This window comes from Rhinichthys klamathensis, unplaced genomic scaffold, assembly GCF_029890125.1.
Source record: "Rhinichthys klamathensis goyatoka isolate OS25496 unplaced genomic scaffold, OSU_Roscu_1.1 h1tg000323l_1, whole genome shotgun sequence".
NCBI classification, from domain to species: Eukaryota; Metazoa; Chordata; class Actinopteri; order Cypriniformes; family Leuciscidae; genus Rhinichthys; species Rhinichthys klamathensis.
In genome coordinates, this window is record NW_026606839.1 from 831,891 (window position 1) to 859,003 (window position 27,113).

General features: G+C 38.4%; 1 protein-coding gene across 1 annotated transcript in view; it reads right to left on the reverse strand.

Moving 5' to 3' along the window:
- Positions 1–921: 921 nt before the first annotated feature.
- The window catches only part of gna11b (guanine nucleotide binding protein (G protein), alpha 11b (Gq class)), a 60,235-nt gene continuing 34,043 nt past the window's right edge, over positions 922–27,113 (reverse strand). Inside the window, exons 2-7 of the mRNA XM_056271647.1 lie at positions 20,356–20,540; positions 13,586–13,740; positions 8,293–8,421; positions 4,143–4,272; positions 3,853–4,006; positions 922–1,586 (exon numbers count right to left, since the gene is read on the reverse strand). Coding sequence (XP_056127622.1) covers positions 1,396–1,586; positions 3,853–4,006; positions 4,143–4,272; positions 8,293–8,421; positions 13,586–13,740; positions 20,356–20,540 — 944 coding nt within the window. The 3' untranslated portion in view covers positions 922–1,395. The remainder of the gene's footprint in view (positions 1,587–3,852; positions 4,007–4,142; positions 4,273–8,292; positions 8,422–13,585; positions 13,741–20,355; positions 20,541–27,113) is intronic.

A 27,113-nucleotide genomic window follows, 5' to 3' on the forward strand; every position in this document is an offset into this window, starting at 1 on the left:
AAAACTGCATAAACAAATAATGATTGTGTGCATCTGGGCCGCTGGGTGACGACGATACTCGCGAGTCTACGGCCCGGATTCTGTATTGATAAAGTATCTGTTCGTGAGCGAAAAAATAAAAAAAAGATAACCGCGCACTAATTTATTAGATCGCGAAGTTAAAACGAAACCGGGAAGCAAGATAAAAGATAACAACCATGGGGGAAGGAAGCGATGCAATAATTTTCAACTCTAAATGTGGAAATCTGCAGAACAATACCTATCGTATGTGTATAATCCTGTTTCGCGCACATTTAAAAATCCTTAACGCTGTCTCTTACCCATCATTAATTCGACTGCTCTTATAATTTACTTTATATTCTGTTGCAGTAGAAGAAGCTATAGTTACTTATCATTAAAAAGTTTTTAAAATGATCATCTCAGCAATATACACAGATTTATTTATTTTCATCTCTCCCTCACGCGCTTTTTGCTTATATAGGCATTCTTACACTATTTTCGTTCATTATCTTTTTCTTTTTTTTTCGGATTTTTTGTTGATTTTTTATTTTTTTTTGCATTTGCGATGCTCTCACATGAAGTTTACATTCATCGATGCGAGTTGAAGACTAGCCTCGTCGAGAGAATCATCTCTGCGAGTGAAAGGTTCTCCACACCATCAGTGGAACCCGCTGGAACCCACTGGATTTCTAGAATCCGCCGGAATCCTCGGAATTCTAGAAGGATCCAATGGATCCATTTCGGAACTTCTGGCACCACAGCACTAGTCCTTGTGTCCATGTACAAAGTATGTAAATATGTTATGATTTTTTTTTTTTTGTCATTTGTCTTTTTGCAGGGCTGTGAACACCACATTTTTCCATTCATCCAGGCAGAATTCCCGAGAAACACTCGGAGCAGATGATGTGATTGGAGCGAGTGATAGTACAGGAAGAGGAAGGAACATCACATCCAGGTTTTCAGGCCAGCGCATAACAGATCGTTCTCATCGTAGCTCCGCCAATCCAACATTTCCTTGAAATACGCAAACGCTGGGAGTGGCGAGTCGGAGTCTAACGCCCTTTGTCAAATCCAAGCCACGTTTCGGTGGTCAAATTTGATAAAAGGGAAAGAGGCCTTTGACGAGAGCTGCCGGGGCTGAGCGGACAGACTTTGGCAAACAAATAAAAAAATAAACGATGAGCAGGACACGTCTGTTACGATTCCGCTGGACAGAAAGAGAAAAACTCTGGAAGCTGGGAAAGAGAAATTAAAAGAACGTCGTGTTTTGAAGGTGTACATGATGCCTGTGTGTGTGTGTGTGTGTGAGTGTGTGTTGTGGACGTAGGTGTGCGCACGCTCTGTGGGTGCCTGTTCTATGCCGAGTCGTGAGAGCGGTGTCGGACTCGTCACGTCTCACACCAGGTTGTACTCCTTCAGGTTTAGCTGCAGGATGGTGTCTTTCACCGCCGCGAACACAAAGCGGATGTTCTCCGTGTCGGTGGCGCAGGTGAAATGCGAGTAGATGATCTTGTCGCTGTCAGGGTTCAGATCCACAAACATCTTCAGGATGAACTCCCGTGCGGCCTGGGCGTCCCTCTGGGGCCCTACAAATAATGTGTACATGGAGTTAAAGACTTCAGGAGACCTGGAAGAGTTCATCCTTCCTGGTTATTTACTCCACAATTAAGAGTTTTCTATATGAATTTACTCTGAAATGTAATTTATTCCTGTGATCAAAGCTGAATTACTCCTTTAGAAATCATTCTAATATGATTTGCAGCTCAAGAAACATTTAGTAATATTAATGACAATGTTGAAACAGTTGCTACTTCTTTTTTTGACATTATTTTTATAGATGAATTTTTTTAAGAAAATGTCTTACAGCATTAGGGAAAACAGTAAAAAAAAAACTAAAAAAAACAATATAACAAGGGGTATGCATTCTGTTTTGGGGTAAGTAGTATAGATTCACATATTTCATTGATTTTTTACATTACGGTACTCAATCATGGAAAGCGTGATACATTTTTTTTCAGGATTCTTTGATGAATAAAAAGTTTTTAAAAAAACAGCATTTGATTTAAATATTTTGTTTTAAAACATTATAAATGTTTTAATGTCACTTTTGATCAATAAAAAAATATATCTTACTGTATAGTTTATATAATGTGGTGACAATAGATATTTCCATGACCTTTAAAGATTGTATTACTTTAAATTACTTTTTATAGGCCTGGAAATAAGAAATGTCCTGATGATTACACTGCTTCATTCTGTCATTTAACTCTTAGAACTCATGACAGATTTGTTTTGAAAGGTTAAAGGACAACTCTGGCGCAAAATGAACTTATGGAGTAATAACACATTGGTACCGAGTCGACCGTTCTCTGGGATGTGTTTTAATGATAATCGAATGTAAAGGGTTTAATCTCTAAAAACTGTTTAGCTTATAACGCTAGTATATAGGGCATAGAATAAGTAAAAAGAAATCGCTTGTTAATACCACTAACAAGGCTCAAAATAGCCCCACACTAACACGGTAGCATAATGAGGAACCCTACATGCAAACCGAAGCATTGAGAACTTTGTAAGTGTACAGACAGTTTAATAAGAAGATACTTTATAAAGACAGTACACTACGCGTATACAGGCAGGAGCCATCTTGGAAAACAGACTCGACCAGTCAAACCACGAACGCCGTGCTAAGTGAGCTGGTCGATCGGAATTACGTTTGTGAAATCTAATTACATGGAAATGCATGAATTATATCGGTTTATTAAAATATATGCAGTGTTGGGAAAGTTCACTTTCTACATGAACTAGTTCAAAGTTCAGTTCACAAATTTTAAAATGAACTAGTTCAGTTCATAGTTCATACTTCAAAATTTTGAACTAAGGTCACAGTTCCAAAAATGAACTAATTCATTGTTCTTTTTTTTCCATATGTTGCTGCGAGCTATTTTTATTTATTTTTTATTGCCACAGCCCATATACGTACAACCACAGACAGCAATTATTTTATCGGCGGGCGAAGTTTGCACAGAAATGTACGATTTTTCTCATCCTCACCGACCTTGTCATAAAACTCGTTTAAATGATCATACGACGCCTCCTCGCTGCTTTGTCGACTACATAATGCTTTTTGTTTTGATGACGCATGCGGCGGTGCGAGTGTGACACTGGTGGCTGGTGTTGCCAGATTGGGTGTTTTTTCCTCTACATATTAAGGCCTGTTTACGTGTGTTTTAGCCGGGTTTTCGTCTGGAAGGCTCTATAGAAATCTGGCACCCAGTTGAACGAAGTTAAACTGAGAGAGCGTGCGTTCACAGACACCAGAATGAACGAGTTCATAGTAACGTTCATCAGGCAGTAATACAGTACGTTCAGTTCACGTTCGCCCAAAATATGAACGAGTTCATGAACTATCGTTCAAAAACGCGTTCAGGCGTTCATGTAGGGTTCCTCATTATGCTAGTATGTTAGTGTGGGGCTATTTTGAGCCTTGTTTGTGGTATTAACTAGCGATTTTTATTTGTACTTACTCTATGCCCTATATACTAGCGTTATAAACTAATCTGTGGTTCTTCGAGCTAAAACTGGGTATATTCGATTATCATGAAAACACATCCCAGAGAAGGATCGACTCGGTACCCATGTGTTATTCACCCCTAGGTTCATTTTTCGCTGGAATTGTCCTTTAATACATTCATTTGGAGATTTTGAACAGCATTTTTACTGCTGTTACACTCTTCAAACATGTCAATGAAAAGCTAATAATATCATAAGCTACTAAAACACATGCATACATTGGTACTGTCTGCATTAAACCAGTCCACATGAAAAATACTGTATGACAGGAAGAAGACCTACCATCAAACTCTGGGAAATAGTCGACCAGGTGAGAGTAAGAGATCTTCTCCTCCAGCAGGTCCTTCTTGTTGAGGAAGAGGATGACAGAGGAGTTTTGGAACCATGGATATGTGATTATCGTCCTGAACAGAGCCTTGCTCTCCTCCATACGATTCTGAATACAGACACAAAGAATGGATCATAATATATGTAAAAATGCACAGTAAAAAACAACAACAAAAAAACACTCAAGTAAAGGTAAACACGTCTATAGTAAAATAAAGCTCTGTGGCGGTTTGAGAGCTGCTCACCTCATTGTCCGATTCTACCAGAACCTGATCGTACTCGCTCAGAGCCACCAGAAACATGATGGATGTCACATTCTCAAAACAGTGGATCCACTTCCTGCGCTCTGACCTCTGACCCCCCACATCAACCATCCTGAGAAACAAAGAGAGCGAGCGTTTGCATTATTGATCGGTTACAGACATTATATGCATTAATAATTCATGATTATACTGTGCACAGCATGCAAATCTTCTGTATGCATGGAAGGACCTTGTCAGCATGCTAAAATGCACAGCACACAACCAGAACACGCTGCATATGTATCCCATAATGCAATGCGCTCAACCTGAATTTACAGTTTCAACTTTCAAGTGTGCCGAATTCACTGAGAGTGACATCCTAACTCCTTTATCTCCTCCTTGACTTTTTATTATTATTTGCAAATGAACACGTTTCGGATTAAAAAAGCAAGATAAGTATATTTTGTTGCTGAAATGACAGCTGGATGTACTACATCTACAACATAGCATAGTACTGTTTGTTTATCCTTGCATAATGCACATTTTTCAGTTTTACATACTCTTTAAAAAAAATAGTAGACATTATATAGTATATTCACGCATATACTGCATACATTGTAGTATGCAGTATGCATGCAACAACAAATTACCTTATGCATACCATGCAATATATACTGTTTTAACGCACTATTTAAAAAAAAAAAGGAAGTCAAACTGTAGTATGCTACATTGTTGTCACTTGACCATTATTTTGGTGAATGTTAAATCCAGCAAGTCCAAGAATCATCTTGCAAATAAAAATCTTTTTATGTGAACATTTATCAGTCCAATCACCTAATTAGTCAATAAAGATAAACATTGTGCCTGTGCATAATGCACAAAATATAAAAGTAGTATGCTAGCATGCTATTCTGAACATACCCATAGCCCTAGATTTCAGTAACATGGTAAATGTGTGCAGCCCAGCACTGATTTCGGGGTTTACGCGGCGCCCCCTAGTGGAGTCAGAGCTCCAGTCCTGAGCCAGCAGTTCACAGAGGGGCCTTTGATAAATGAAGCCCTCTAGGATTGGCTGCCCAAAATAAAGCTCCTTCAGATAGAAGCGTCCTCATTTCCTTCAGCCAGGGGCTCGGTGACCTACTTCTGAACATACACACGCTCTTTAATGTAGGACGAGTCTCCACATTCACTCCGCACTTAGCGAACTTTGGCATGAGGACAGTCAGAGAGAGAGAGAAAGATAGAGAGATGGCCGTGCGCACTCGTTTTTTTTTCTCTTCCGGGAAGCTCAACACGAGGTGCGTGTGGGTTTAAGACAGTTTTACAGAGATTAACAACCACAGAGCTGATGGTAATCATTTATGGAGTCAATATGGCAAAGAGGGCAGAAATAATCTGGTGTGTGTTTTGATAAATTTTCATATCACGTACATAGGAACGATTCAAAAACACGCTGTGAATCTCATCAGCGTCTTTCATAAACATGACAGATTTTAAATGTGTGGGTGCACCAGATACGAACACTTTCCATAAACTTACAGCAATTTTGTCATGAAAGTTCAATAATTAGGTTTAAAATGCTGTTGCAAAAACTATGAATCTAGGTTACTGTAGTTCTGAAAAATGCACACTTAAAAAAAATTATTGTAATTTTATGAGTTCTCGTTTAAATTTTAGTTCACATTCTTTTGAAAACACTCAATTTGGTTTAAACTGTAGTTTTATTGAGCTAGTTTTTTTTGTCTAAATAGGCCACACCCTTGGGTCATGAATATTAATTACATTTATGATGTTTGCCCTCACTAATTTACATTCGCATTTATTCATTTAGCAGACGCTTTTATCCAAAGAGACATACAAATGAGGACAACAACTAAGTGATTCTTCCTAAGGAGGAAATAACATGAGAAGTCTACGATACAAAGTTTCAGATGTTGTCTAGAAATTTGATTTGCGGAAGTTGTTAAGTGCTAACCATGGTTGGATTACAATTTACCATTTGTGCATTCGTTTAACCACAGCGACTGGGTGGCAGAGTCCTTTAAACTGGCAACATACTATGGCCAGGAAAAATAAACCTCTTTAAAATATAATGTTCATCTTTCAAAAGCGAAACGTTGCTACGCCCCTGCATGCACTACAGATCAAATGTTTTTTATGAAATAAATTAATACTTTAATTCAGCATTTAATTAATCAAAAGTGACAGTGAAGACATTTATAATGTTTCAAAAGATTTAAATGCTGTTCTTTTAAACTTTCTATTCCTTGAATAAACCTGAAAAAAAATGTTTTGTAGAAAACGGTTTCTACAAAAATATGAATCAGTACAACTGTTTTCAACATTTATAATAATCATAAATGTTTCTTGAGCATCAAATCATCATATTAGAATGATTTCTGAAGGATCATGTGACACTGAAGACTGGAGTAATGATGCTGAAAATTCTGCTTTGATCACAGGAATAAATTACATTTTAACTAGGGCTGTGACGATTCACCAAACCCACGATTCGGTTCGAATCACGATTTTTGACCCACGATTCGATACAATCGATACCTTTTTAGAAAAAAATCTCCATGTTTTTGGTGCTGATGCGGTGGTGACGCCTTCATGTAACATGTAAGGGTGGCGCTGCCAATAAAGCACATAAAAGCTGTCACAAAGACCCGGCAAAAGTAATGATTATGAATATGTCAAATATAGCAAGGAGACATTTGAATTGTTTATTAATAAACAAGTGTTTTCTGTGTCAGTGTCGGCTGCAAAGATGAAGTTGACGATGCTGACTCGCGATCTTCGCAGGATTACATTACAGTAATACGGATTACATAAGCAGAGAGCAGTCTGTTTTCTTTCGTTTTGAATTGTTCTGTTTAAAAGTAGACATTTCAAGCTTTCTCAGGTCTGTGAGGCAAGTAGGCTAGCTTATACGCTGAGTTTCGGTTCATTTATGAGACGAGCTCCAGTTCACGCGTGTCCTCCGTGTCGTGATTATCTATTGTCTGCTATATTTACTTCTTATTTATTAAATCCAGGCAATTGGTTGATGAAACATTGATTAAAATTAAGATACAAGTAATACAAAACGAAATTCACTTTAAAGAAAGGCTTTGTGCTTTCTGTTTGATGTCTCTGTGAAAGTTTTAAAGCATCTTTTAGAGCCGCTTTCAGAGCGCTCACGTCCGTAACGGGGAACTGTCACGTCCGTAACACTGTTTTTTCCTCATAAATGCGAACACGAAAAATTTAATAAAAGGAATATTTTATGTTCTGTGGAGAGTCAACCCTTCTTCATCTGGTGGGTAGTATTACTTTTGGTTTGCGCAGTGTAATTCACAGAGTTACTAAAAAATATTTTGCCACCTAAAAGTTAAAGATTTCACGTCACGTGATATATAGAAAAATATCAGTCTACACATGCGTTTTATATTTAATATGAGGGAAATACGTGTATTTCCCTCATTTTAAATATAAAACGCATGTGTAGACTGATATTTTTCTAATGTCTGGACTCCTTTATTTCAATATATTGGTATTAAATGCATTTTCTGAGAATGTTTTAGTGCAAATTCACATACATAACGCTGGAACGGCCCAATTTTAAAGAATTTATCCTCAATTAGTTTTGTGGTGTAGGTCTACGTATTTCATAATGTTAACTTCTAATAATACTAATAGTAATTTATAGATGTGGTAGCATTGGATCTGGGCGGGAAGGATAACTCGGTTCGTGGATCCGAGTGTGTGATTTCGGTTTCATATCGCATATCGTTACAGCCCTACATTTTACAATATATTCAAATATAAATTAATTTAATATATTATTTCACAATATTACTGTATTTTTGACCAACTAAATGCATGCTTGGTGAGCATAAAAGACTTCCTTTAAACTGGAAATTGTTTTGTGGGTTTTGATGGCTCAATAAAGACAAACAAATCATTTGAAAAATACAACCAAGACGACTTTGACTCATGTGGGGTGTGACTGGATCTTTGTAGGTCACACTAGAAAGTCATCTCAGGAAAATATTAATAACTCTCCAGCGGTGGATGTATTCTCGATGCTAACCTACATTCAGTGGGACAGAAAAAATCATTTCCTAAATTTCAAACGAAAGCTGACTAATAATTGCCCTGTGTCCTCTACCTGAAAATGATGCTTTGAAGGTCGAACGGGTATTCAATAATCCCTGTGGTCGGGATTCGAACCCTCAGAACATCCTGCTGGGTGGGAAGGTAGGAGGACTCGGAGATACGATCCAGATCAGTTAGATAGCTGCAGAAAGAGAAGGAGAGAGATAAAAACATCATTAACCCCTTTATATCACAAGCGGCTGGTTTGGTAAAGGATGTTTCCAGACGTCCCAGTCAGCAGATCTCAGAGGATGCTTATTATGCTGTCTTGTGAGACAACCTAAAGAACACAACGGCTAAATAGGGAAGACAAATGTTTTTTTTTGGTGTGTGGTCAAACTAAGGTTCTTTTAGAGAAAATCTCTTTATTGACTTATTTGATTTGAATGAAGAATGAAGAGAATAAAAACACCATAGGGGCTTTCGCTCCAGAGTAACATTTTCATAGTTCTATAACTATTGGCGGATGTACTTGCTTTTTTGGTGTGTTTGCTTCACGGGAATTGGGAATGATTTTAGTTTATGGGGAACTAAATTAGCTCCTACTTCTAAACCAGCACTATAGGAACTACCAGTGACGTAAGTGTACATTGAATGGCCGAACGCATGCCATACGAAACAACGGCACCCGACATTTTTAAAAAGCCGTGTAAACACACAGTTTACATATACGAACATGGAAAACAGGCAGTGATAAGACATAAACGTACAGAAAGCTAATGTTAAAGGCATTTACTTGTCGCCATTGTCTGCTTGATTATATGTAGCACTGCAAGTTGTCGTAGGAGATTTAATCTATCAGCCCTTCTTTTTACTCTTTTAATCGCACAAAAGCCGGGACACACCAAGCCCACGTCAAAGAACTAGAGACGATAAAAGTTGACTGTGTTGTCGCCTCTCGTTGGCTCCGTCTCGGCCAAAAAGCTGCACTTGAACACACCGTTAGGACTAAAGGCGACTGTCAACTAGCACGTGTGTTCTAGATATTCACTAGCACAGTGAATATCTGTCTATATCGGCAGGTATTAATAGTCTATTTTCGTCATTCAAAAAGGAAAACTGAAACTAGGACTCCAGAAACAAACCGTAAAACCAAAAATATCAATCACTATCAAAACGTCAGCATATAAAATTCTTCCCATTAATGTAATGCAAAAATAAGATTAAAGAATGAATTAGAATAAAGAAAATGATACAATAATAAAGAAATAAATTGTAGTAATTTTTACACAAAATTGCATAATTTTTTATAAATAATTTCTGATTTGCATTTGCTAATAGTTTCATGTGACAAATTTAGTGAGGGTCACAATATAGCATACAAGGTTTTGAAATTTGTATTATTGCATAATTATTTTTTGTCTGACACTACTTTTCTCAAAATAGTATACTGTGATGTATGTAGCATGAATATATTGCATAGCATGTAAAGCAGTATGCAACAATAAACAAACATTATGTGGCATGCTTAATTCCGAAAAAAAATGGCCAAATGGTACCATCTCTGAAATAAATACTTTAAATGAGATGTAGCCATCTGCATCCCGTTTTGTATATTGTAAAATATCATAGATTATATCTACAGAACTGAAGAAATAAACTAGTGAAACTATCAAATCAATAATCAAACAATGCTTTCGTAAAACAGGTCTGATTCATTTGTGTGAACTGGTTCATAAAAAATAAAAAAAAGATCCACTGATTCATTTTGATTCCTTTGCATTTTGTAGCAAAATATTTAGTAAAATGCTGTAGTTTGTCACTGTTGACGACTCAGAACAAGATCAGAAATGTATTGAAATATTATATAAACGAGTGTGTTTCTAGTTTTGTTATTTGATTTAGTGTAAATCTCCGATATTTCTACTGTACTGATGTGACCTGTATTACCCCAACAAACCAGCAGGGGGTGTGATTCACATGATGCCAACGACTCCAAGCTTCATACATTTGTGTGTATTAATGTGGTGAAATATGCACTGCCTCCATGTTTCTCCATGTTTTATTGGGCCAGTAAAAGAAATAGGACAAGACTGGCTGCCGCCAAACTGTTCAATTAGATCATCAGAGAGACACGGACACAAACCCATTCAGAAAAAGGACCACGAAACACTGAAGCACGTTCATGAGAGATTAATTGATTTGTGTGGGTTGCACAAGCTGGAAGACATGTTATTTCTAAGTACAAATTGATTTGTTCCCCTTCTTTTTCCAGATTTAATAACATCTTGGACATTGTCTACCATTAAAGAAATAGTTCACCCAAAAATGGCAATCCATTTTTTTACTCCTCGGTTGTTTTATTCTTTCACGGAACAACTGAGGAGAATTTTTTTCCAAAATTGTATTGGTCATTTTTCCATACAATTACATTGAATAGGAATGCATAGGAATGCTTTCAAGCTCTAAACAGGACACAAATGCACCAATAAAGTTATCCATGTGACTCGCAGGTGCTGTATTGTAAATCTTCTGAAGTCACATGATTGCTTTGTGTGAGTTATTTACTAAAAATCATTCTCATTCATCAGAGTTCTGAGTTTTTTTCTTCTCCATGTCTTTCAAATGATTTTGGATTGTATGACTCTATTTATTTAGTTTTCATTTTAATTTACTTAGTAATGTATATTTTCTGTACGTCTCTATAAAGCGCTTTGAGATACAACTTTTAAAGGCGCTATATAAAATAAAGTTTATTATTATTATATTATTATTATGAGCAATAGCATAATTCAAACTGACCTTTTAAATCAAATCTTTTCAAAGAATCAGTTGATTTAGCTCACAAAATCAGTCTGAATGACCGGTTGATGAATCAGACAAGATTCTCATAGACTCAGTGATCATTTCAAGATTATCAGTTATTTAAGATTTAGTGCATGAGCTGAATGATGACAGATTTCCAGATGAACAAACATGCACCAATGATCATTTACAATATGACCAGGAATTAAGAAAGTATGTTGACTTTTTTTTTACAGATACAATATACATTTAAAGGGGTGGTTCAGAATTTTGGACATCGGGCCTCATTTCCAAGTGAGCCTGTGTGTTATTTATCAGTGGAGACAGTTTTCAAAAATTTTCATCCAGTCGTTCCAGTTGCATAGTTCGCCGGAGCTAGGCTAGCACGAGTCAATGGTAACTGCTAGCCTGCCATTAAAAACAGTTTTACCCACTCCACAGTACACCAAAAGCAGATCAATTATAACGCCAGACTATCGATGTAAATGTCTGTTAAGAGAATAATGTTAAAAATCAAACTACTCTTGCATCTCAATGATTGCAATACATTTACAGGAACTAGTTTCTCAGCAGCGGCGGGATTTTACTTTGCTCCGGTTAGTAGTCCTGCGCCGAAAAGTAAACACAGAACCGAAGCGCACTACAGTCGGGACTACCTGTACTACCTCTCTCTCTCTCACTACCTCTCTCTCTCTCACTACCTCTCTCTACCTCTCTCTCTCACTACCTCTCTCTACCTCTCTCTCTCACTACCTCTCACTACCTCTCTCTCTCTCTCTCTCTCTCTCTCTCTCTCTCTCTCTCTCTCTCTCTCTCTCACTACCTCTCACTACCTCTCTCTACCTCTCTCTCTCTCACTACCTCTCTCTACCTCTCTCTCTCACTACCTCTCACTACCTCTCTCTCTCTCTCTCTCTCTCTCTCTCTCTCTCTCTCTCTCTCACTACCTCTCTCTACCTCTCTCTACCTCTCTCTCTCTCTCTCTCTCTCTCTCTCTCTCTCTCTCTCTCTCTCTCTACCTCTCTCTCTCACTACCTCTCTCTACCTCTCTCTCTCACTACCTCTCACTACCTCTCTCTCTCTCTCTCTCTCTCTCTCTCTCTCTCTCTCTCTCTCTCTCTCTCTCTCTCTCTCTCACTACCTCTCACTACCTCTCTCTACCTCTCTCTCTCTCACTACCTCTCTCTACCTCTCTCTCTCACTACCTCTCACTACCTCTCTCTCTCTCTCTCTCTCTCTCTCTCTCTCTCTCTCACTACCTCTCTCTACCTCTCTCTACCTCTCTCTCTCTCTCTCTCTCTCTCTCTCTCTCTCTCTCTCTCTCTCTCTCTCTACCTCTCTCTACCTCTCTCTACCTCTCTCACTACCTCTCACTACCTCTCTCTACCTCTCTCTCTCACTACCTCTCTCTACCTCTCTCTCTCACTACCTCTCTCTACCTCTCTCTCTCACTACCTCTCTCTACCTCTCTCTCTCACTACCTCTCTCTACCTCTCTCTCTCACTACCTCTCACTACCTCTCTCTCTCTCTCTCTCTCTCTCTCTCTCTCTCTCACTACCTCTCTCTACCTCTCTCTCTCTCTCTCTCTCTCTCTCTCTCTCTCTCTCTCTCTCTCTCTCTCTCTCTCTCTCTCTCTCTACCTCTCTCTACCTCTCTCACTACCTCTCTCTACCTCTCTCTCTCACTACCTCTCTCTACCTCTCTCTCTCACTACCTCTCTCTACCTCTCTCTCTCACTACCTCTCTCTACCTCTCTCTCTCTCACTACCTCTCTCTCTCTCTCTCTCTACCTCTCTCTCTCTCTCTACCTCTCTCTCTCACTACCTCTCTCTACCTCTCTCTCTCACTACCTCTCTCTACCTCTCTCTCTCTCTCTCTCTACCTCTCTCTCTCTCTCTACCTCTCTCTCTCACTACCTCTCTCTACCTCTCTCTCTCACTACCTCTCTCTACCTCTCTCTCTCTCACTACCTCTCTCTCTCTCTCTCTCTACCTCTCTCTCTCTCACTACCTCTCTCTACCTCTCTCTACCTCTCACTACCTCTCTCTCTCTCTCTCTCTCTCTCACTACCTCTCTCTACCTCTCTCTCTCACTACCTCTCTCGGTTGCCTAGGTAACTACATATCACTCCGCCGCTGCTGTAGACTGCGCTAATAAATACAGGGAACAATGGATAACTATTGCAATGCGATGAAAGGGTAGTTTGATTTCTAACATTATTCTCTCAACAGACATTTACATCGATAGTCTGGCGTTATAATTGATCTGCTTTTGGTGTACTGTGGAGTGGGTAAAACTGTTTTTAATGGCAGGCTAGCAGTTACCATTGACTCGTGCTAGCCTAGCACCGGCGAACTATGCAACTGGAACGACTGGATGAAAATTTTGAAAACTGTCTCCACTGATAAATAACACTAAGGCTCACTTGGAAATGAGGCCCGATGTCCAAAATTCTGAACCACCCCTTTAATTGTTAGGGGATTTGACACGGTTTAAACACAAACATGATTATGAATAATCATATTGTATTCAATACATAGATGATGACAGATATACTCACTATTTCGTGGAGTCTGACAGCTGGTACTCCCGGCGTCTGTCGTAGGCCTCTTGAATGCCTGGATCTGTCCAGAGCATCTTTATGGCATTAATGTAGGGGTGATCGAATGACATCACCTTCTCAATGTCCACCTCCTTCACCAGATTAGCGTTTGCCTGCAGTCCAGAGCAGATCAACAGTTTAAGACAAAAACAACGGAAGAAAATATAGATAATAAACACCGACGCAATAGGGCGGTTGACATTCAATGTGAAAAAGAAGTGCACTTAATTGTACTGAATGTGCACTTGTGTACTTCAAATATTAGAAGTATACTGCATATTTTTTTTTAAACTTACTTGAAGATAATACAATATTAATAAAATAGAAGGCCAATTAAGTGTACTTTAAAGTGTACACGTTCATGCCTGTTTCTCAACACAGTTAAGCACACTTTTAAAAAGTGCACTTTGTAAGGTCAAATTAAAAGATTTATTTTAAATCATCGTTTAGATCAATAATACTTTGTCATGCAGACTTATTTTGATGTGTTGACTAACATATTAAGTCACATGTAAAGTAGATTTAACAGAATTTTAACTGTAGTGTTACTTCAAATAGCATTTAAATGTAATATATTTTCAAAGTACTAAACCGCAACTTCATATGTTTTAATAGATGACATACAAGTTTTAATAGAAATGACGTTAAAGTATGTTGATGTCTACCATAAATGCTTGTCAGTACATTCAGCAGTACAGTTTAACCATATTTCAAAGACAACAGAAGTAATTATGAAATGCAAGGCTCCAGACTGCGAGCAAATGGTTGCATTTTGCGACCTTTTTTCTTCTCGGTGCGAGTTAATTTTGTTGGAGGTCGCACTGGTGCCATCACCATGTTGCCCAACTGATAAGAGCTTTCGTTGCATATGAAAAACCGACAAACTAAACGAAAGCAGAACAAAACCTTCTCGTTTGAGCTGCGCTGAGAGATTATTAGCTCGGACCAATATTAGACAGCGCGGCACGAGTTCGATCATGTGACACCGATACTACACAGCGCCAGGAGATCAAGTGAGAAAGCGTTTGAATTCACAAAAAAAAAAAAAATCACATTATGAAATAAATGTTTTACACGTTGGCCACAATTATTGGTGCCCCTAGAAATTTTTATGAGTAAAATATATCTTCCTTTATATTTACAATTTTCAGCACACCAGGGTGACTAGTAATCATGAAGTACCAGCCATGAGTTCTTGTTTCACAAGAGTATAAATATGAGGAAACACAAAGGCCGAATTCCCTTAATCATCCATCATAATGAGAAAAAACTAATAATATAGTTCTGATGTGCAGCAAAAGATTGTTGAGCTTCACAAAATAGAAAGTGGTTGTAAGAAAATAGCTAAAGCATTGAAAATGTCCATTTCCACCATCAGGGAAACGATTGAGAAGATGTTACGAATCTGCCTGGAAGAGGATGCGTGTCTTGATTGTCTTAATGCACGGTGAGGAGGAGAGTTCGAGTGGCCAAAGACTCTCCAAGGATCATAGCTGGAGAATTGCAGAAAATAGTACAAACAGCACCAACATCACCACATGTTGTCTGGGAGGGTTTTAAGAAAAATCCTCCTCGCTCATCCAAAAACAAACTCCAGCGGTTTCAGTTGTCAGACACGACTGGAACTTCAAATGGGACTGAGTTCTGTGGTCAGATTAAACAAAAAACAACAAAAAAGAGCTTTTTGGGATAACACAGGGATAAAAAAGTACCCCATGAGTACGGTAAAATATACTGCTGGATCTTTAATGTTGTGGGGCTGTTTTTCTGCTGGAGGTCCTGGACATCTTTTCACATACATGGCATTAGGGATGTAACGATTTCCGGTTTAACGATAAACCACGATAAAATGTCCTCACGGTAAGTATTATCGTTTAAAATGTAATTATCACGAAAACCGGGTTCGATTATCACGATTTTGAAAGCTCTCGTGGTAAATCCTGTCCAGGCAGCATCAGTCTGGCGCAGTCGCAGTGCAACGTTGTTTGTTTGTTTCTTTGTACGAGAAGACATGGCGAAAGGCAGTGACAGCGCTCGGGAGATTCATCATCCAAAAAAACTCATTTGTTGTTTGTTAATTTCCAAATATAAAACTTGTTGAAATGTTTTCAGTGTGCCTATCAGTTCTTTTTGAACATTTTCATCTCATTTTACCAAAACCATGATAACATTAATAATCGCGATAATTTTGGTTACTATAATCGTGATATGAAATTTTCATACCGTTACATCCCTACATGGCATCATGGTTTCTATCAAATGCCATGAAGCAAAATGAAGCACAAAATGAAACTTCTGCCATGGCCATCCCAGTCCCCTGACCTAAACCATTCAGAACTCTGAAGAGGAGAGCGTGTCAATATGGATCTGGGAATCTGAAGAGGGGAGAGTGTATCAACATGGATCTGGGAATCTGAAGAGGGGAGAGTGTATCAACATGGATCTGGGAATCTGAAGAGGAGAGTGTATCAACATGGATCTGGGAATCTGAAGAGGAGAGCGTATCAACATGGATCTGGGAATCTGAAGAGGAGAGCGTATCAACATGGATCTGGGAATCTGAAGAGGAGAGCGTATCAACATGGATCTGGGAATCTGAAGAGGAGAGCGTGTCAATATGGATCTGGGAATCTGAAGAGGAGAGCGAATCAACATGGATCTGGGAATCTGAAGAGGAGAGCGAATCAACATGGATCTGGGAATCTGAAGGGGAGAGCGAATCAACATGGATCTGGGAATCTGAAGAGGAGAGCGAATCAACATGGATCTGGGAATCTGAAGAGGAGAGCGTATCAACATGGATCTGGGAATCTGAAGAGGAGAGCGTATCAACATGGATCTGGGAATCTGAAGAGGAGAGTGTATCAACATGGATCTGGGAATCTGAAGAGGAGAGTGTATCAACATGGATCTGGGAATCTGAAGAGGAGAGTGTATCAACATGGATCTGGGAATCTGAAGAGGAGAGTGTATCAACATGGATCTGGGAATCTGAAGGGGAGAGTGTATCAACATGGATCTGGGAATCTGAAGAGGGGAGAGTGTATCAACATGGATCTGGGAATCTGAAGAGGAGAGTGTATCAACATGGATCTGGGAATCTGAAGGGGAGAGTGTATCAACATGGATCTGGGAATCTGAAGAGGGGAGAGTGTATCAACATGGATCTGGGAATCTGAAGAGGAGAGTGTATCAACATGGATCTGGGAATCTGAAGGGGAGAGTGTATCAATATGGATCTGGGAATCTGAAGGGGAGAGTGTATCAATATGGATCTGGGAATCTGAAGAGGGGAGAGTGTATCAACATGGATCTGGGAATCTGAAGAGGAGAGTGTATCAACATGGATCTGGGAATCTGAAGGGGAGAGTGTATCAACATGGATCTGGGAATCTGAAGGGGAGAGTGTATCAACATGGATCTGGGAATCTGAAGAGGAGAGTGTATCAACATGGATCTGGGAATCTGAAGAGGAGAGCGTATCAACATGGATCTGGGAATCTGAAGAGGAGAGCGTATCAACATGGATCTGGGAATCTGAAGAGGAGAGCGTATCAACATGGATCTGGGAATCTGAAGAGGGGAGAGTGTATCAACATGGATCTGGGAATCTGAAGAGGAGAGTGTATCAACATGGATCTGGGAATCTGAAGGGGAGAGTGTATCAACATGGATCTGGGAATCTGAAGAGGGGAGAGTGTATCAACATGGATCTGGGAATCTGAAGAGGAGAGTGTATCAACATGGATCTGGGAATCTGAAGGGGAGAGCGTATCAACATGGATCTGGGAATCTGAAGAGGAGAGTGTATCAACATGGATCTGGGAATCTGAAGAGGGGAGAGTGTATCAACATGGATCTGGGAATCTGAAGAGGAGAGTGTATCAACATGGATCTGGGAATCTGAAGGGGAGAGTGTATCAACATGGATCTGGGAATCTGAAGAGGGGAGAGTGTATCAACATGGATCTGGGAATCTGAAGAGGAGAGTGTATCAACATGGATCTGGGAATCTGAAGAGGAGAGCGTATCAACATGGATCTGGGAATCTGAAGAGGAGAGCGTATCAACATGGATCTGGGAATCTGAAGAGGAGAGTGTATCAACATGGATCTGGGAATCTGAAGAGGAGAGCGTATCAACATGGATCTGGGAATCTGAAGAGGAGAGTGTATCAACATGGATCTGGGAATCTGAAGAGGAGAGCGTATCAATATGGATCTGGGAATCTGAAGAGGGGAGAGTGTATCAACATGGATCTGGGAATCTGAAGAGGAGAGCGTATCAACATGGATCTGGGAATCTGAAGAGGGGAGTGTATCAACATGGATCTGGGAATCTGAAGAGGAGAGCGTATCAATATGGATCTGGGAATCTGAAGAGGGGAGTGTATCAACATGGATCTGGGAATCTGAAGAGGAGAGTGTATCAACATGGATCTGGGAATCTGAAGAGGAGAGTGTATCAACATGGATCTGGGAATCTGAAGAGGAGAGCGTATCAACATGGATCTGGGAATCTGAAGAGGGGAGTGTATCAACATGGATCTGGGAATCTGAAGAGGAGAGCGTATCAACATGGATCTGGGAATCTGAAGAGGAGAGCGTATCAACATGGATCTGGGAATCTGAAGAGGAGAGTGTATCAACATGGATCTGGGAATCTGAAGGGGAGAGCGTATCAACATGGATCTGGGAATCTAAAGAGGAGAGCGAATCAACATGGATCTGGGAATCTGAAGAGGAGAGCGTGTCAACATGGATCTGGGAATCTGAAGAGGAGAGTGTATCAACATGGATCTGGGAATCTGAAGGGGAGACCGTATCAACATGGATCTGGGAATCTGAAGAGGAGAGTGTTTCAACATGGATCTGGGAATCTGAAGGGGAGAGTGTATCAACATGGATCTGGGAATCTGAAGAGGAGAGCGTATCAACATGGATCTGGGAATCTGAAGAGGAGAGTGTTAATAACATGGATCTGGGAATCTGAAGAGGAGAGCGTATCAACATGGATCTGGGAATCTGAAGGGGAGAGTGTATCAACATGGATCTGGGAATCTGAAGAGGAGAGCGTATCAACATGGATCTGGGAATCTGAAGAGGAGAGCGTATCAATATGGATCTGGGAATCTGAAGAGGAGAGTGTATCAACGTGGATCTGGGAATCTGAAGAGGAGAGTGTATCAACATGGATCTGGGAATCTGAAGAGGAGAGTGTATCAACATGGATCTGGGAATCTGAAGAGGAGAGTGTATCAACATGGATCTGGGAATCTGAAGGGGAGAGTGTATCAACATGGATCTGGGAATCTGAAGAGGAGAGCGTATCAACATGGATCTGGGAATCTGAAGAGGAGAGTGTATCAACATGGATCTGGGAATCTGAAGAGGAGAGTGTATCAACATGGATCTGGGAATCTGAAGGGGAGAGTGTATCAACATGGATCTGGGAATCTGAAGGGGAGAGTGTATCAACATGGATCTGGGAAGCAGATTTATTTTCACAGGGTGCCATATTTACAAAGGGTGCCAATAATTCTGACCAGGACTGTATATTCTTTTAAAGTATATTATTTTCATAATAAGTACTCTTTTTAAAAGTATGTACTACTTTTACTCAAGGGCTGACATGTCACAGAAGTCTGAGGTGTGCAATACTCCATCTAACCCATTTTAAACATGCTCTGTTTCTGTAATTATTATAGATAGAGCTTCTATTATGCGTCTTATTAATAGTAAGACCACATGGAATATTTGTCGGTTTTATTATTTGCCACACTAAAGCACATTTTAAGAGAATGACAACAATTCATGGTTGAAATAAGTGGTTAAAAGCAAAAGGCGACCAGTCACAGCAGCTAAAAAATAAACTTCCTCATATACATACATATAAATTTGAACCTAAAATCTTTTTTAAAGAAAAAGGTTAATGGTGCTGTTTTTAATTTTTAACAAAACTTTTTGCAATTGCATTTGGTGATACTAGTGGAGCATAAAATACACACTTCACCTTTAAAGTCCTTGTTATTTGCCTATTTCTGAGCATTTTAGACTCATTAAAACAATTCAGTAGATGAATATTATTTCACATTTGACCTGCTGATTATATGAAAATTGCAACACTCTGGAAACTACAGCAATTCTGGAAATTAAAAGTTGCCCCATTGAAATAAAAGTAAAAAAAATAATAATAATACAATTCTGAATCAAATTGTAATAAATGGTGTATCATGTCAAATGAAAAGAATTGCAATATGTTCATTACATTGTGTCTAAGGGGCCGTTTACACAACACCATCTGTGTAAAGCGTTTTTAATAATTTTCATGGATCTGTTTGAACGGGGATCGGTTTAACAACGTCGTCTGTATGCGAAAAATGCGAAGGAAAAACTTTTCCGTCTTTAGTACATCCTTGTCATGTAAAGGTACCCTTATACTACCACATGAACCCTGAAGTTTTTTTTTCCCAATGGCTGGATATGAAAATAAAACTGTTTAGGGCCAAAATAGAAAAACACCATGACACCGGTCACAAACTTATCCAAAATCAAATGAAAGAAACAAGAAATGTTATTCTGCATAAAGAATTTGGCAGGAAATGAATAATGCAAAAAAATTGATTTAGGTGTGAAACATGACCTTGATGCTTTCATCAGATTCAGCCTTAAATGCTTTAAAACGGTCTGCTTATGACAACTGAAATACTCAACATGAACCATTCTAACCTTGTTCTGCTCGTACTTGTAACCGATTTTCAGGTTCTCGGTGGCGCGGATCATGGCCTGCATGGAGGTGAAGATGTTCTGGTACACCAGCTTGGTGAAGCCACGTTTGTCCTCGTCTGTGTATCCGGTGCCATGGATGATACGCATCTGTTTGATGAACGTACTCTTGCCGCTCTCACCCGTGCCTAGAGCAGAGAGAAGGGTCAGAGGTCAGGTTTATTTCGATCAAGACCACAGGTACAGCATCCTTCATTCATGATCATCCGTTCAGATGGTTTGGTCACAACGTGGCAGCACATCAGGACACTTCATTGTTCAATTGAGAAAAAAAAGAGAGAGTCAATGAGAGCAAATATGTGCCTTTGCCATGTTGGCTGCTGCTCCTTACAACAACATCCGAATCTATTTAAAAAAAATAACTGCATGACTCACATTTAATTGTTCTTTAAAGGGGTGGTGTAATGCCGTTTTCACAAGATGTAAAATACGTTTTTGATGTCCCCAGAGTGTGTATGTGAAGTTTTAGCTCAAAATACCCCACAGATATTTTATATAGCATGTTAAAATTGTCACTTTTTGAGGGTAAGCAAAAACGCACCGTTTTAGTGTCTGTCCCTTTAAATGCAAATGAGCTGCTGCTCCCAGCACAGGGGGCGGAGCTTCAACAGCTCGTGTCCTTTTACCTCACAGACATGCACTGAAAATTTCAAAAACTTTTAGCCTTTTATGTTCAAACCGTAGTCAGAAAAAACAACATTTCTGAATGGTTAGTTGATGAATTTATGTAGCGTATGTAGTTATCTTTTAGTCATTGAATAGCATATTCTGTCATGATAATCTATAAATCGTGTTCTCGGGGGCGGGGTTTATGTAAATTCTAGGGTTGGTGATGTCACTAACCCAGGAGGAAGCTCGTGTAGTTCCTACCAGCCGTTTGTTGTAGTTCTTAAAAAGCAATTTCTTTAAAAGCAAATATCTCCCTTTGCTTTGAACTTTGAGCGTCGTAACTTTGCAGATGTTGTTTATGCTCAAACATCAACATTACACACTAACTAAAGTTAGAAAAGTGAAATCATAATTAACCACCCCTTTAATGTATATATTTGTATTTAATATACACTACCGTTCAAAAGTTTGGGGTCGGTACGATTTTAAATACTTTTAAAAGAATTCTCTTCTGCTAACCATGGCTGCGCTTATTTGATTAAAAAAACAAAACAACAAAAATCAGTTATAGTATTAAATATTATTCCAGTGTAAATCAGCTGTTTTCTGTGTGAATATATAGTAAAGTGTAATTTATTCCTGTGATCAAAGTTGAATTTTCAGCATCACCAGTGTCAGTGTCTTCAGTGTCAATTGATCCTTCACAAATCAGTATAATATGAGGATTTGATGCTCAAGAAACATTTATTATTATTATCAATGTTGAAACAGTTGTTGGTCTGTCAGTTGTACAGTTTTTTTTAGTTTTTTTTTAGGATTCTTTGATGAATAGGAAGTTCAAAAGAACAGCATTTGTTTGAAATAGAATCTTTTGTAACATTATAAATGTCTTTACTGTCCTTGATAAATAAAAGTATTGATTTCTTTCCTCAAAAAAATAAAAATAAAAATTCTCACTGACCCCAAACTTTTGAACGGTAGTGTATATATATATATATATATATATATATATACAGCCATAACAATATTTGATTTGCTGACCTGCATTTCACCATTAACCAACATTAGAATATATGTAGATGTTGTTAAACTATTGAAATGCTAACTTAAAATCTCAAGGGGTATTTTACATCTACTGTAAGTTTGGGAACCTCTAGGTTTCATTAATGCAATGTGTTTTAATCTAAAAAATAAATAAAAATCGAAACAGTGTTGAATGTGTGTGAAGCCCAGTGTACAGTCTAAACTTCAAAAGGGTTGGTATGTTCCGTCACACATGTGAACTCGCCCACACACACATACTCAGACAGGGATTAAAGTCAACATGGAATGACACACACTTTAATTCTGCAACATTTCCAAATGAAACAGGGTATTCAAAGAGAAAAAAGGGAGCACAATAAGTCCTGGAATATATTATTTAGATTTTTTTCTAATGAGCCCCTGCATTGAGGAAGAGGCTTGTATTGACAAATTATATAACAGTCAAGTCCAATATTAGGGGAGCAACGGATCGTAGTTGATCCCTGATCCACATGGACCAGTCCCCACAGTTCGGCACGCATGTGATTTGCGGATTAATTGCAAAGTTTAACCATCATAGAGTGGTCAAGTGGTCATCAAAAAAAAAAAAAGGGAGCACAATAAACGTGCACAATAAGTCCTGGAATACAAAGAAAGAATGTTTGTAACCAAACAGTTATGGGGCACCATTGATTTTTTATTTATTTTTATACTATGGGAGTCAATGGTGTCCCCACAACTGTTTGGTTACAAACATTCCTCAAAATATCTTCCTTTGTGTTCAGCAGAAGAAAGAAACTCATACAGGTTTGGAACGCTTGAGGGCGAGTAAATGATGACAGAACTTTCATTTTTGGGTGAACTGTCCCTTTAAGAGTGTAAAGCACCATTGTTCAAACTGTAGCCACAGTAAGAGGTGAAAACGTTGTGTAGGTTTTGGTTGGAAAACCACAGACATACCTCCAACGCCAGAAACACAAACCTATTGAGAGACATTGACAATACCAGAAGATGCAGTTTCTTTGTTGTCTCCACTCACCTCGAACAACAAACCTCTCAAACAAAACGTCACCCCTGGACCTGACTTCCTCTCTTTAACACACAATTAAAAGCTCTTTCTCCTTCCCTGTCTCTCGTTACATAACACTCCTGCTTTGCTTCTCGGTTCAGCTGAGTGAGGATTTCAGATGATGGCCGCTTTTCAGAATGAGAAAAGTCCTTCATCCCCTCTGTGGCTGCAGGAAGTGAACCGATCAGCGAAGGGGCACGAGCATATCTGCACAAATAAAGCCAAATCATACTCAGTTCTTGAAAAATTGTGGAGGCTCTGAGGAATGTAAATATGGTGCTGCAGTTAAAGCTGCGGTGGAAGCGTTCAACTACACAAAATCTACCGCACTTTTATTGTCCATCAGGTAGGGGTGTTACAATATATCGTAATACAAAAAATGCAACAATATGTATCGTGGATAGTTCACCCAAAAATTACTGTTTGAAAAAATTCAAGTTTTCAGAGTTTAGTGTCAGTACTACATTAAACGGCTATATATAATGTATAATAATGCAATGGGGGAATATTTGTGGGTCCTGATAATGCCAAATGTCTTACGTTACCAGTAAAAAGTGTCCTACATGATTTTAAATATATCTAGCCAGTGAAAAAGTGCAAGCATATTTGTCTTAAATAATTCTGTATTTTCGGCTTCAGAATCATGAATTTTGTTATTCTGGTGTCTCTATTGTCCTGTGCTTTGGGTTTCCAGCTCCACGTCCAAGCCTATTCATTTACACAATGTAATATCATGTAAAAGCATTTTAATCAATTTTTTTGTTGTTAACCTTTTAACATATGTGTTGGAGTATCGCGAGTTCAGTATTGTGATATGTATCGAATCGTGACATGAGGGTATCGTTACACCCATCAGGTAATACTAATGACAGTTTCCAAGCAGTTTTCACAAACATTTCCCCCGCCTCCAATTTTTCCAGCCATTGCCAATATACTTTATACTATAACTGCATTTACTGTGCGGGGTCAACATATTACAAGCTGATATTTTCTTGGTCTAATATTTGTTACTTTTAGTAAAAAAAAAAGCCGAAAAAAACTTATATGAACCAGAGGATACTACAGCAAAAATATTTGAAATATATTATTTAGAATTTTTTCTAATAAGCCCCTTGAATTTATATAGCATTGAGGAAGGGGCTTGTATTGATAAATTATACAATAAAAGAGTCAAGCCCAATATTAGGGAAGCAACGGATCGTAGTTGTTTCCTGATCCATACGGACCAGTCTCCACGGTTCGGCACGCATGTGATTTGCGGATTAATTGCACAGTTTAACCATTATAGAGTAAATGTTTATCATTTGCACGTGTTTTGTCTGGGCAATTTACACATTCAAGCAATTTTAAACCATTCAAAGAGAATCGATTCCTCTTTCGTGTCTCCTTGCGCTTGAACGGACACATACACACAAAATTATGTCAAAATACCCATCTTGGCAAGTATTCTCGTAAACACAGACGATTATGTCTTAAGTGTATATAAACAGTTCAGAAAGAAATCAGATGTGTGTCATTATATTGGATCCGTGCACTCGGTCTTAAAGTGACAGCAGCCTATAAATACTTGCTGCTGATGTTAATCAAACAACAAAACAAAGATTACTGTAAAATATATTTAATTTATACAGTAACATCGTAATATTGTATTTATCTATGCTTGTATTTGTGACTGTTCACTTGTCTTTAATAATGTTTGGACTTTATTAGTTAGGCTAGTAGTTTTTGCTGTGGTATCAAAGTACTTAAAGTGTTAAGTAATTAATGGAAAGCAAAGTACCATTTGCCCCTGTCCCATTTTAATTTTTTTTTGGCTTGTCTGAAAAATGACGATCCAAAAATAATTAAAAAAATGTAATATGATTCAAACCGTAATATGATTCGTGAGTTTTGTGATCCGTTGCACCACTACCCAATATACATTCAAATTTAATAATAGTATTCAAGTATTTTAATTAAATTATATAATATAATTTATTTAAATAAATAATCAATTATATAATTATAATTAAATGGTGCCATTAGATTAAATAGCACAATGCCATTAACAATTACACAGACTATTTGTGTAATATTTGGCAACTAAAAATCATAGATTGCCGCATGTGTCAAAAAAAATGTAAACGCAGTCAAATGACAATTCTACGATGGCGACGGCGTATTTAAAAAAAACCTACAAATACAAAAATGTTGTTTGATAAAAGCAAACATAATAGTGCAGTTAATCTGCACTTCACACACATACAGGTCAAATTGAACCTTCTCTCTGCAGATATTACAAGTACCAAATAAAACAACTATAGAATTAAAGCTTACTGATCTTTTCGAAGAAGCACAAGCTATTTTTCTCTTTTCTCTCTGTGGATTCATGCTAATGGAGATCACCATTAAACACGCTGATTGTGTAGCAGGTCCAAAATGGAAACACATTAAGACTTGATGCATTAGACAACTGAAGTATAGCAACACCCGAGGTTTAACCAAGAGAGAGAGAGAGAGAGAGAGAGAGAGAGAGAGAGAGAGAGAGAGAGAGAGAGAGAGACCATAGAAGTCTTTTCCAAAGCAAAAAGAAGAGTTGTTTTTTAATGGGTCAGTGCTGATTATGTTATGACAGGGCTGGATCCCTGGAGAGTCAATGTGCTTCATATCAAACAGGTCAAACAGCGTTTGCTTCCCATGCTAAACAGATGCAAATCTAACTGCATCAAATTACAGTATCTGTACATCATTTAAAACTCACGTGCAACCCGCAAAACATGCGTCAGGTCTAATTGTTTTATCTTTCAGCCGAGCAACACGCCACAATGTAATCGCATCTTAGAACAAAAGCAGAAACAATGGTTTTGTTGCTCACAGACCCAGGAAATGTCCTGGACGCTGAACGCATGTGAAAAGGGGATTTTCCCGATAAAAAAAAAAAAAAAAAAAAAAAAAAAAAAACTTTTCCAAATATGGGGATGCAAAGAGATACCTGGCTTTTAGGATGGTCATCAAAACCAATACCTAAGCTTATTTGGGCAAAAGATAGATGAGATTTGGCTCTAATGACCCATGATTCATTTCAGGTAGCAGGGAATCTTCTAGAAATGTCTGATGTTAAATAGATCTCTAATGAGTATATGACTCATTCTTATCTCTAAATCTGCCAGTCTTGTACAGCAAACCTAAAGGACAGAAAAATTCAAATTCAAACTTGTTTCTCTGAGACAACGATGATATTAAATGAAGACTGAAGCAACACATTGGGTAAAGACTGAAGGCCATTCCATAACTCTGTACACACCTTTTAACCCAAACGGACCCAGGTTCACAATGCTTTCAATGAGGTAGAAAATCTTTTTAAAAGACGCACATCCGGCATTATTACACAAACTCTTCTATACGTCTATGAACTATTATTACAAAGTGAATGAAAGTCTGATAACAAATATTTGCAGTGCTTTAAAGGAAAAATAATCTGCATTCAAGGTTCAAAGTGCCAGTCATTTGGCTGCTATAGTAACAATGCTTTCCCTTTGTTTGTTTTAGTGCATTCAGTTTCCGTCAGAGAAATACTACACGCATCAGCATCTCTCAGTGCGGCATCTCTCGTGAATGAGCTCTTACAGTCATATAATGCAGTATAATGTGAACTTTGGCACTTTTTTAGTCAATCAGTTGACTACCTGCCTGAAAAAAAAGGTCCGTCAGAATCTCGATTTTTGGACACAGTAGAAATGCGTACTAGTGCTGGTTGAAATTCTGTGTGTCTTTACATTTGGACCCTGATCTCACCAAGCCACTAAATGCAGACAATGTTAAAACCTCTTAAGTGTCGCGCCCCCTTTTTTGAATAAACATGAAAAATGCACAATCCGAACTTAAATGGTTGTAATTCAAGAATGGTTTGGGATATAGATGTAAGATTGGTCTTGTTTTTAATAAGACATTTGGCAGATTTTTGTAGAAGTTAAATAAATTAAGAAAGTGAAACAGAAATAAAGTTATAGAAGTTTGAGTT